This window comes from Anas platyrhynchos, chromosome 6, assembly GCF_047663525.1.
Source record: "Anas platyrhynchos isolate ZD024472 breed Pekin duck chromosome 6, IASCAAS_PekinDuck_T2T, whole genome shotgun sequence".
Lineage (NCBI taxonomy): Eukaryota > Metazoa > Chordata > Aves > Anseriformes > Anatidae > Anas > Anas platyrhynchos.
Genome location: NC_092592.1, coordinates 16,856,755 through 16,870,303, shown reverse-complemented (window position 1 = coordinate 16,870,303; position 13,549 = coordinate 16,856,755). Strand labels below are relative to the sequence as shown.

At 37.2% G+C, this 13,549-nt stretch overlaps 1 protein-coding gene across 4 annotated transcripts in view; it reads right to left on the bottom strand.

Annotated features, from left to right (window-relative positions):
• Positions 1-13,549, bottom strand: part of DLG5 (discs large MAGUK scaffold protein 5) — a 107,168-nt gene that overhangs the window by 88,329 nt on the left and 5,290 nt on the right. Inside the window, exon 1 of one of the 4 annotated variants that reach the window (XM_072039502.1) lies at positions 1,169-1,254. The exons of the other annotated variants lie outside the window; for them this stretch is intronic. Coding sequence (XP_071895603.1) covers positions 1,169-1,223 — 55 coding nt within the window. The 5' untranslated portion in view covers positions 1,224-1,254. Of the gene's footprint in view, positions 1-1,168; positions 1,255-13,549 lie in introns of those variants that run through there. 4 annotated transcript variants of the gene reach the window in all.

Genomic DNA, 13,549 nt, shown 5'->3' with positions numbered 1-13,549 from the left:
GGTACAGAAATGAAAACACCATATGTTTGAGGACAGTGACTAGCAAGACTTCCATTTACAAAGAAGCCACTTGTAGAAAGTCCTGGCTGTAAAAATCCAGGTTTGTAATGCCTTCATTTTACAGTGTCAACTGCTAGTGAGACTGTTTCCTCTATACATGGTTAGAAATGGAAGAAGGTTAGTTGTGGGGTATGAACTGGAGACATCACATTCACACGTTCATAACTTCAACATCACTTAGAAGGAATACTTTCCTGCCTATTACACTATTTATAAAGTATCAGGGACATGCAGACCAGTATGAGGTGGTCCAACATTTCTGAAAATGTTTCAATAAGCCATTTTATCTATTGCCAAGCTATTACCAGAAATCATTTGACATCTATGGAAAAACTGTCAATACAGGAACAAACATAATGAAAAGCTACAGTGCAGAATTGCCTGCTACAGGTTCTCTACAAAGCTAAAAAGGTTAACATGGCTCATGAAGAAATTACGCCATGGCACGTAGCCATATCATATATACTATCCTATATGAAGAAAAAAATTTCTATATCTGAAGGAAAAAAAGAATCATCTTCCCCCATGTGTGGTTTTTAATCAGTCTCAAGGCAACCACAGGAAGCCAGGGTGGTTGAGACTTAAGCTGAAGAACCTCATACAATACTGAGCACTGTAAAAGGGAAGTGGGCTATGACACCATCATAACCAAACCACAAGAAAAGCCTGATTCTAGTCTCAGAATGCTTCACTTCTTCACATTGCAGATTTCTTCCCAGGAATCATACAAAATAATGCCTGCATAGGACATCAGACTGCTTGATTTGCCAGTTAAAGTGTTCTTCCTTTCATAAAGGGATACTGGCAATTTGTTTCCATTAGTTTTGCTTGTGGACAGTAACTTTCTTTACTACCGCAAAGAATAGCTAAAACACAGAATACCCTGTACAAGATGCATATCAACACCATAATGAAATTCGCCAGAAAGAGAGAAAGGTAGCACAAAGGAAGCATAAGAGTGAAAAAAACAACATAGCAACAGTAACTCAAGATTTTTCATGTCCTTTTTCCATTCTCTTTCAAAAACCAAGCAGAAAGGCAAAAGAACAGCCAACACAGAGCCCACACAGCCACACCACGCTGATGCAACCACACAATTTGCCAATACCTTTCAGTGCAGCTCTACAGTAACGCATTTCAGCTTCTGCTCTCTTCCAACTCATCCTCCACCTCAACTCAACGATTACAGGTAGATCATGCAGATGGTGAAGTATATATGTTCCTCCCCACGTCCTCCCAACCTAGCAAAGCTTTGTTATTATCATTCGGCTATTGTCTTCCTCATCAAGCCCATGTTCTGCAAACAGGTCCCTGATTAAAGGCAGACAGGTTGCTTAATGACCATAGTAATTATCACTTAGTTTCAGGTGCTTTGTGTAACATTACATTTTTATTTTTTATTTTTTTCATCATGTCATAGCAATAATGTATTTGTTGCAATCTTCAGCTCTGCTTTTAAGATGAGTGAGATGAGAAAACATGAGTTAATAAAATAGAATGAACTCTATTTGAGTTAATGCAAGCTTAAAAAAGTTCAGTATCAACTACGAAAAAAAGCATAAGGGAAGCATTATTAGAGGCAGTCACACCATACTCTACATGGAGTAACATATTCTATGAGTATGTATCAGAAGTCACTATTCAGCTTAGTCCCTGTGATTTAAAAATATAAGTTAATGCTGGGGGGGGAAAACAGATGAAGAAATTATAGTTGTGCACACCAAACAACCAAGTATTACTGGTACTCCATTAGTTGAGCTGCAGAACACATTTGTATTAAAATAGCAAGAAGATAAAAAAAAAAATCAGAACAATCCTAGGAGCAATGCCTGAATAAATGTGACACAGATCCAAAAGACCTCCATGGAAATCAGTTCAGATGCAGTTTCAAAATACTTCATATGCTTCCTGACATGGCAGTATTCTTATAAAGCAACGTCTCTGAAACAAGCCAGATCACTGGGTTTCCATATCCTTGGAAACTTAAGACAGTTCACTTTTATCAACACTTACTTAAAATTTTATTCTGATATCAGGAAATTTATACACACAAGTCTGGAGAAAGCAACCTAAAATAAGTTTTCATAGCAAACAAATATAGGTCTCTATCCCAGAGTTGCTAAAGACAAGCAGTTAAAAGACAAAAACAAAATCTCTTTTTACAAAACAAAACTAAAAAAGGTTGTAAGCTTTTACAAGCCGCATCATTGGTATAACACATAAGCAGAGTACTTGTGAGGACACGGATAGAGAAGTCCAAGCTGCCATGATCTGCTAACCCACCCAGGACACCATCACCCTTGGGGCACCACAAGCTGTGCTGTAGTGCAAACAGCAAGCACGAAATGTCGTGGCACAGCTCCTCACGCTCAGAACCCAGCGAGGCACTGCCGATACCCTCTGGACTTTGTGCTGCTGCAAGAGGCAGGGTGATTTATTAGCACAAGCTGCCCGGACGCTGGCTGACAGGTTTGGCGGCCCCCAGGCCGAGCGACCTGCAGCAAGGCCTGGGCCGCCCAACAAAGGCCTCTTGTTCTCAGCAGCGCCAGGCCGCAGCTCAACCAGTCGGCCCAGTGCCGTGCTGGTCGTGCGGCTAATGGCAGGACCGGCCGCCACCTCAGCTGACAATTACTATGTGCTGGTGTAGAGTTACACAGTTCCGGGAGGTCACTCACAGATGGATTTTACTACTGCGCTACAACCCCTTTCGAAAGGGAAACGGGGGCATTTGTTTGCTTTCAAAACTAGCTTTTGGATTTTGCCCAAATCTAGGAATCTAACCACAGCACTGCTCTTCCGTATAATGCTACAATATTGCAGTGCAACTGCACAGATGAGCTAAGTAGCTCTCACATAACGATTTTAGTTGGTAAAGGGCATATACCATGGTTCTTCCTCTTCGAGTTCCTGATATCCACTAAACTTAATTAAGAAGCTGATGAGGAAAGGGGTGAGCACCTGTGGAGAGATTAGCAAAGACAAAAAAGCACCCCATATCCAAAGACACTAGAATTGCAGTATTGAAGTACAAAATTCCCTTCACAGACTTTAATCAGAACAATCTTCTCCAAAGATGGGAAAAAAAAGTGATGACAAGTTAAGTAAAGCTTTTCAGTTCTGTACATGCAGGACAAAAACAATTCAAGTTGTACCTCCTTAAAACAAATGCCAGCTGAGCTTTCTTCTCCGTCCATGATGCTGCCAGTGTCAACAGCATCCATCCCATCACACAGCAAAGGGCTTCTCATCAGCTCAAATCCTCGTGGTGCTGTCCTAGGAGGACTATTTCCTCTCTCAATAATAATGCTCCAACAGACCTTTTCCCCTTTTCATCACCTATGCCTAAAGCGAATTACAAAGCCATACTAAAGACAGGCACAAAGCAAACAGAAAGAGGGCCAAGATGTGAAGACATCCCAATACCTTAACTGTCTTTTAACTGACTACAGAGGAAAACACGCATTTTAGTTCTTAGATGACAACGTAGTAAAACCCCAATCAGATTTCTTACTTCACTAACACTCAGCATGGCTCCAGTAAAGCTAAAGATCACTCATTAATCAGAGATTAGCTCAAATCAACTACTCTGAACAGCCACGTAATCAAGACCATTTTATGGCAGGCCTTCCTGCAATCCAGTAATAGAGGGTTCACAGAGACCACTTCTGTCCAGCTGTAAAATACCACAAACACCAGAATTACTTGGCTTTACTGTATTTCTGTGGAAGGCAACAGACCTTATGTAGATTGCCATCAAGTGAGGAAATGCATGAGAACTTGTTGTTATTTATTAATGGCATAAAAAAGTAGATGACAGTTGTTATTATCTGCAAGCAGTACACAAAGTTGCATATTTTCAGAACAGATTATGTCACGACAAGAACCAACTTAATTTTCCTAGTTTTTAAGGGAACCTTAAAATGGTGTATTATCCCATGATTCAATTAATTAATCGAAAGTTTTAAGTAAAATCTTAAGTATTTTTGATGCTTTTCCTTCAGTTTAGCATTTGCTTAGAAATTAAGAGTATTCTGAAAGATCTTGAGCAGAAGCAAGTAAAGACCAACTTAGGGCAGGTAACTTCCAAACATTGCCAGAAAAACTGGAACACAACTGACACTATACGAAAGCAAATTTTATTTGCAAATTATCTTATCAGTAACTCAGGCCCCGGTTTGACAGGATGATTAAGTATGATCCTAATGCTAACTCAGGGAAGCAGCAATATCATTATAAAACCCAAGAGAAGAACTCATTTCTTGCTTAAGAGCAGCATACACTTATAGATCTTGTTACACCAAATTGAACCTTTAATGTGTTGCTGTTTAAGGAAGGACTTCAGAACCAATTCCCAGCCCACACTTTTTTGACACACATGCCAACCAATCACTGAGAGAGAGAGAATTTCTCTACCATTCTTCATAAAGACTATACCCTGAGAGTTCGCAGAATGTAATCAATGTTAATTCCTGCACATTTAACTAAATACTTCCAAATCACAGCTTTCAGAAACATACTAATGTCTGCCAGGACACCACCAGACCTTAAAAGAACAGTAATAGTTCAGCCTTCATATTGTAGTTCAAGAACTGAACTACTTATTTCTGAAAAATGTGATACTTTCCAGAACAGTATTGATTACCAATGCTAAAATATTATGCACTCGGTTATAAGTGACCTAGTATATACACATCATCGGCAGAGGTATATTTAACAGCAGTGAATTTCAAAACCAAGAAAAGCGTGATTTTACATGGCATTCAAAAACTTTATAAATGTTACTGTGAATGCAGGAAAGTCACTTTTACTTGCTTTTTCCTACTAATTATAAATGCAAAGAGGAATAAGCAAGATGACAGAAGCCGAGAGCAAGATGAAAAGAGAAATAAACCAGATGGCATGGGAATATATTTATATATACTTAAGCTATTCCCAAATTATGAGAAGAGAAAGATCAAAATGTTTTCATTTGGCCTATAATCAGTATTCTTTCAGAAAAGACTTTTCAGATGTTTTTTCATGTAAAGTGGATTCTGAATTCTAATTAAGATATAGCTGTAAGCCAGGATCCTTCGTCATACAATTAATCTTAAATCCAACCTCTTGCAGAGCAGGCTGCAGATGTAGTTAGACTGATGTAATTACAAAGTCCATCAGCAATAAGCTACTGGGAGAGGCTGCAGTATTTCCTGTATTTCTTCTTTGGACTGGGAAGTAGGTTGTTTCTGTGGAAACGTACCAAGAAGATTCAGCTACTGTGACACCATCACAGCACTCAAATATTAGTTTTAGTTTACAACATGTACTTTAAGAAAGCAATTTTTTAAAATGGCAATTATATTCATATTTCTGTGGGCTGCACTAGAGCAGGGTGTCTTCCAGTACTAGCCTGCTTCTGTCTCTTGGGATGACCTCCTCCCTTCACTGCCTCCCCAACTACAAAACCACATTTTACCACAATTCTGAACCTGTAAATTTAGATTAACTGCTGAAAATGGAATTAGGAACATAAATTCTAATAAAAATGCAATGCAATATGGCATGTCATTTATGTCTTTTAAGACATGATTGTCGTCTGCCACAGAGATTAATATTCACATATTAGTTTCCTATGAATGACAGAAACCTGTTCCAAAAGTCTCTAATTAGATATTCATTTACAGTGTATACATTTGTAAGTGTGCAATTTTCACCAGTTTTGAGGACACAAATACCCTGTTCCACCTAAGAAATAACTTCTTACATGAAAGTGAACTGACGTCTTTATACTCAGAGAACAGTTGTAATCTTAAAACTAAACAAAATATAGAAATTTTAACTATATATTTATAATAGTCCATTTTCTTACAGCTTCAGCTTTGAGCAGGATTATTTAATAATGAGGGATGTGACATTTCATTTGACATGTTCCCCATGCAGTACCATGAAAGCTTGTTCTGCTTAGTGCTTGAAAACAGCATTAGACTGCATATTTAAAACTTGAAGATGTCTCCATTTCATTTTCAAGCAGCATTTTAACACTAGCAGTGCTAGTAAAAAAATTACAGAAGAATTTAGAAAGGTTAGCATCAGCAAGGCTGGATTTTCAGTTCAGACATACGACGGGATGGTATGGGGAAAACAGTCTGTAGGAAGTAGTTAACAAGACACCTTGTGCCAAAACTCAATTTAGCAGTCGACTGGTGCTGCATGTAGCTGAGGAATGGGCAGAGTGCAGCCCTTCCAAGGGCACCAGCAAGCTTTGGCTGCCACGAGACTACAACTCTTTTTCCTGCCATTCATGGAATGGCTAAAGGGACATGAAAAGTTGGCAAAGAAAGTCTCTCTCTGAAAAGCTATTTTAGAAGCACTATTTGAAGCTGAAATCATTTTTTGTATTACTATCAAGTAATTATCATTCTTACCTTAAAATCATTCTTAGCTTAAAGTCTACCAGATAGATCCTTAATGAACCTGTTAACGAGCACAGAGCTGTCTAAAAGATGATGCAGAGTAACAGATTTTTCCCTCTGATGCTACTTCTCGCCAAAAACGCAGACACACACTGTATCTGATGGAAACAGAATGAAACAGTCCAGGACTCAACGTTATTTTATTGAAACCCTATACTTGATCTGAGAAAAGGTATCACCAATTTATATATTTCATTATTTTCATTACTCTAACTGACCAATGCTTAACGAAAACTAGTCTTAGGTAGCTACTTCTTAACAAGAATTGTGCAAATTTCTCCAGGATGATATGAAATGAAGAATAAAAAAATAAGAACGACCACACATAAAGCACTTCCTTGAAGTGAGTTTAAAAGAATAGAAAAAAAGATATTAAGTTCAGCAAGAGCTGTAATACTAATAAATGTTTTGACAAGCCCAAATTTTATATTCAGAAGGCTGCAGATATATACTTATTTACCAGAAAAGAAACTGTTGCAGCAGAAAGAGTAACTTCTAAACCACTTCTGTCACACATAACAGAATAACTTAGAGAACAAGTTAATTTCTTCAAAACCTTTCAAAAAATCACTCCCAGAGAAGTCTCACTACTGTCTTATCTTTGGAACAGCCAAAGACACAGATGCTTTGTTACAACCTCCCAGCGCGCCATACATTCAATACCTTTGTAAATGCTCAAAAAGATGTTGTTATCTAGGGTAACTGCAGAACATCTCCCCTGAAGCTAACAAACATTGGTCATCAATATAAGGACATGCTTTAAGGGAATATATAATGATTTTATATTTATATGTATTTATATTTATATTGCTTTCTTTTATAGATATATTTATCTTATATAAAGCCCAAGCAGGACTGAAAAAATTTTTCCTGGGTTCTTCAACTTACAGTGCCACACGGTATCTTACCAACACTACAAACAGTACCTAAGATCATGTTGCCAGGGAAGAGATGGGGAGAACAACATAAGTACATTTCTATTTAAATTATCTAACATTAGAAATAAATAACTTCAAAATACTCTATTTGATCAGCTTTTAAGATGTTTATGTTTTTGTGCATGCAGTAATACAGGTCTATTACTGCCACCACCACAAAAGGATGCCCAGTACTAGATCAGAAAGGTTGCAAATCTCTTTAACACTAAGGATTCTACATTAAATGCAACCACTATTCAACATCTGATATTAGTCACCATCAAGGGCCACAATCTCCCAGTTTCACCTACAGGGTCAAAATTTTAAAAACCCTATGATCCAAAGTCAACTTGCCTCATTAACAGGGAATGATTTCCAAAAATTGCTCTAACCATGGCAAATTTCTTCTCTCACAAACTATCATTTCACCACAATGTGGAATGCATATTTCATCCACTCTCTCCTTCCATTATTTATTTATTTATTTTTGTTAACCAGCCATCTATAATCAAAATAACACAGTTGAACGTGACACAATTTTACCAGATGCACAACTAAAAAGAATGCAAGCATTTCTGAAATACATCACCATAAACTGGGAAACTGATGCCATCATCTCTGGTTCTGAACAAACAAAGAAGCCAGCAAAAGAAACAATGAAAACAAACATGCATATGTTCTTGTGTAAGTGAATACACACAGCACACATAATGAAATCATTCTGTTTCTCTTGTATTTGGCCAATACAAAATGTCCTCAGTTTTAATTCCTTTTTGAGGTCCTGTCCCATAATGTACTGATATCAAAGAGTTACCTAATCTTGAATTCATTCCCACTTGTCTTTGCTTCAATACTCACCCACTCCTGGTAAGGTATGAGTAATCTTAAAACGAATAACAGAAGGTTCAACAGCTTGTATTGGTGTGTTGTTTTTTTTAATTTGTCCATTAAATAATAATGTAAACATTTCAAAGGTCCTGTGAGGTAGGTTGCATTTTTGTTTGTTTCTTTTTTGAAAACACTCAGAACAAAACCAATACCAGCTGCCTATTGCTGCAGTCTTTAGTAATCTACTAAGTATGCAAAGAGAAAAAAAAAAAATTCCCCCCCACAGAACATCAATTTTCACGCAGTTTCGAGCACTACCTCATAACTGACCTTTCTGCTACAGTCAGAAAGCTGTCTGAAGAGTTCATAAGCTGTATCGTCAATAAATCTTAAATCCTTAAGTTTTACCAGACTTCCCCTATGCCTGACTGCACAAAAAGCATTTTCACCTGTATTATGTGGAAATGCTACCAAAAAAAATAAAGCTTGTGTTAGACACAGGTACAGGAACTGCATCATGATTTAATATTTGTAATACTAGAAATGGATGCTTTTCTGAATAGATAGGAGGTATGAGAAAATCACAAATAATTGCAAGTCCTTTTCATTTTAAGAACAATCTGCATACATCAAAGGTTGACAATAGAAGTCTAACAATAAAAGGATGCAAAAAATAGAATAAAATACGAACATTGCTATACAACATGCTCTGATGAAAGCACATGGCATCATATCAACTGTTGCTTTTCATTCACTTGCCTCATTCGTTCAAATTTATAGCATTGTTCAACATCAGAACTACTTGTCTTACTGCTTACCTCAATAGGTAAGTTTCCTGAAGTATAAATAGCCCAACAGGATCAAGAAACTTCCGGTGTAATCTCATACTCAGTAACTCACCAATATATTGAAACGTGCAGAAAAAAATACACGGGGACAAAAAAACTAAGAGAATGGAGAAAAACTTATTAATGAAAGATTTCTAACATAAAAAAGGGATCAAATATTTAATGCAAGTCAAGACTTGGAGAATATTTTTACTTAATGCTGCAATTATTTAGTAAAATCAGGCTTTGCTAGAATTTTTCAATGAGCAATACATACCCCAAGAACACATCTTCCACACACATTTTCCCAATGTTAGACAATTTTTTTTAATGTTTAAAATACTTGGATAGCAATGAAAATATAGTTGCACTTGAACAAGCACAATAAAAATACAGAAAACAGCAAAATGCAGAAATTCATTAGGATTCCATTCTTTCAACCTGAATACTTCATTTAAGTGACTAATGGAGACCTTTATCATTTATTTTTTCTCTTAATGAAAGTATGCTGTTTTATACTGACTAGCCTGTATAAAACACTACAATAGCTATAATTTCTGGCTGCCTTTAAGAAAAAAAAAATACTCTGATAATTTCCTCCGTTATTAGCATGAAGGAAAACAGTCTGGCTACTGCTAACAGATACCAAATGTGTCTTCCTTTCATTTCATCTGTATCTATTTACCCCACTACTAAAAAAAAAAAACGTTTCAATAATTACTGTGGTTTCTTGTCTTATACAATAATGGTAATATATACAACCATACCTCAACAAAACCTGAAATTTTGAGAATTTTTTCTTTGTTGCTCTCTTAAATGCAGCTATTATGTAGCAATAAGCTGAAATGTTCTAATAGGAGAGAACAGGTCTTCAAATTCTCACTTATTTTCAATACAATGCTTTTTCTCCAATAAGTATTTTTATTTACATGAGCAGGATGTATTAATGTCTGGACACTCATGATGATTTTCAAGATTAACTTAAGTTCATACCCAGATGTTGTCATTGTGGTGATGCATACAGCCTCAAAGAAAACCTTCAGATAGTCTGATTTCACCACACTCACTTGCACGATATTTGAAAGCCAGATAATCATGTTTTAAATGTGAAGTAGACCTTCCAGAAAATCCCTGCAAGCATTCACAAGACTGTGTAGGAGGTATTAAAAGAGAACTTCGAAAACACATAGCAAGAAGCTTTCCTGAGTAGTCACTAAAACCATATCCATCTCCTGCTGACTTCCAGTTGAAGAGACAATCAACCATTCTTTCTTCCAGAGGATCATGAGGAAGACCTAAAATTATGTTAAGTGCTTGAAAAGTGCGAGATCACATGGCTCGATCAAGATCATTAGATCTATTTCCTCCTAAACTTATTTTTCTATGTAACCACGCAACAGAACACTATCCACAGAAACAGTGAAGGACGTAAATATAATTTTATGCTTATTAAAATAACGTGAACATCTACATAGCAATTTAGCAGCTATATTTAGTAATTTTGATATGGATGTTTACTGCATCAGCTTAGTTTTTCCTAGTCCCGAAGTTCTTATGCTTTTGAAGAAAATCATACATATCCATACCTGCTGGCCTGCCTGTCTCAGAGAATGAATACACTCAAAAAGCAAGGATTTTGGCGCACTTCCATCAACAGGATGCAGCTCATCTGCACAGAGCACTTGGAAAGTTTGAACTAAATTATAGATCAATCCTCAAGACAAAATTTCCCGTACAAGCTCCTTTTAAGTATTACTGAAAGGAAAAAAAGTAAGTATGGCAGGTCTCAGCCATACTTACCGAGGCCCAATGTATAAATGGCAGCTTACTGAAGATGAAGACATTGGTTAATCCAACAAGCTTCATATACAAGGCCTTGATCCTGCCACCATAAGCACGTGTCCAACTTGATGCATATAAATGGGGATTACTTCACACAGTCAAAAGCCACACAAATAATACCCATACTCATGAATCAGCAACTATGGCCAGGTACAATAAAAAGCTATGGTGAAAGGAGAGAGGACACAAGAAAGTTGTCACAGTGCATGTAAACAGTCATGAGAAAAGTTTCTTGATTTATCATTGGAATTTTGTCCTGTACATTTCTGAACACACAGTTGTCATTTACATAAAATGTTTGCCAAAAAACAAACCTTGGTCTGCCAATTTTTCCTCAACCCACCAACTCGCCAGCTGAAACATTCACTGGCTTTACATTCCCTCTTGCCTTTTTTCTCCAGCTAGAGGTCCATTTGTATGCCTGCAAAGCTTCTGAACCAGGTCATAATGTGCCATTTTGAATCCAACTCCTTTATCAGCCAACAATTCAAAAAAAAATTACCAAAACACAAAGAGCAGAAACCCAGAGCACACTAATTAATGCTGTGAACAAGTGAACTGCTGAGTAACTCAGCCCAGGAATTGGTAAACTGGAGATTGCAGAAGCTGAGCGAGAAGGCAGTAGCTTGCTCTTAACTTCCTCTGACATGAGTTCGGGTAAAAAGGGCCCTCCAGTTGTATTATGTTATTCTGTATGGCCCAACAACCACACATTATCAAGAAAAATATCTTTAATTATTCAGCCCAAGTGGGCAAGTGATTGTCAGCTTCTTCAAAATGCAGCAGCCCTCCGTATCTGTTCTATCCCCAGGTACTTAACCGTGCAAAGAGCATCCTATAGAGATCAGATCCTTCTTGCACAGCAGATCGCCGAAGGCGTTCCCAAACTTGATCTTACTTATTAGTTGAAAAAACAACAGATGCTGGTATAACACCTATCACCATCAAAACAACTGTTGCTACAACACAGCCTATGGTGAGTTCATAAACACACCAATGACACAGCAAACACTGTACAGCACGCATTTCTAACTCATTTCTGAGCAATAGTGCTGTGGGTTTCCTTGAATATTTTAGTAACTCTGCCTTGCATTGAGAAGAACTAATAACCCAGAGTGACACCCAGAACACCCAAACGTGGCCCTCTTGGAAGAAGAGAACTCACATGTTAAAGATACAGTTAGAGTGCTCATCTCCTCCGGGGACAGCCCGTTCTTGGAGGCTTAGATTAAAAAAATATTGGTTACCCTCAAGTCAAAGCTCAGTCAGTGCAACATTTCCACCTCCTACATCAGGATGAATCAGTTCTAAATCAACACCATTTACTAAATAACAGCTAATGACTTGTATCTTGAGGATGATAAATAATGTATCGGCAGCAACTAAACAATATAATTAGAAAATCACAGAAGCATAGATTATGTTAATAAAGCCCCAACTTTATTATTATAAATCTTTTCCTACAAAATTATGTGCACCAACATGTTTTGCTACCTAGATCATTTTTAGATTTTATAGCATGTTCAGCATTTCAAGACTGTTTATATATAAAAAACAGGAACACCCTGAACCATGCTGGACAATGAACAGCTCTGAAAGATAAAGTAAGATGCTGACATTTACAGAATTACAGGTCTTCAAAAAAAAAAAAAGTGCAAAACTGACTGAAGAAATTTACCAAGACTTACTGGTATATTTTTATTGATACAGATTTTGATTAAAAAATTGTTGTGCTGTTAAAAAAAAAAATAAATAATGGAAATAGCAAGTAGGACTGAGGGCAAAAACATGAAAAGTAACAGGACCAAGGGAAGCTAAGAAGCAAATAGAATGAAACAAAAGGGGAGGAGAGGGTCAGAAAATGGTAAAAGCAAACAACAAAGGAAAAAAAAAAAAAAAAAGCTCAAATTGCAGGCTGTTAACTGAACTGGAAAGCCCAAAGTCATTAGCCGTGTGGTGGCTGTGGTCTTCACTATCTAGGGCAGAGGTCTAAAAAGCTCACAACACCATTACAGCTGCAATAAAACAATAACATTAAGAATGATAGTTCAATTAGATCTGAAACAAGCTTAGATAGGCATTCTCTAGCTTGAACAAGTAAGTCACCAGTTACGGAAAGCTGTTGGTTTGTTACTGACCATGTCTGAAAGTGAACTGCTCTTATTTCGGAACACTTATGAAAGTGACAAGTTAAAGGAGTCCTTCAGAAACATATCATACAAAATGACAAACCAGAGCAGAGTAAGACATCAAGTCCTGTATGTCTCCAAAGCAGCTCAGTAACTGTATGCGCTAATACCACAAAAATCACTAGTGATTTTACACTGCCAAAAACAGTGGCCCAAACAGTTTACTCTGGCTGCCTTGCTCCCTCCCATATGAGCACAACAAAAATGAAATTGAGAACCACCATGCTTGGGAGTTCTGAACTGCTAAAACAATCATTTCTTCGGGATGGAGAGACCACTTCTATCCACTTACTATTACCTATTCAGTTGTGAATACCCCTCTAACACCTGCTGGAAGCTTCCTGCATTTTTTTTTTCCCTGACACTTCCAAAAGACACCGTGTATTTGAGGTCATCAGAAGGCACAGGTACTACAAAACTAGCACTGGCTATTT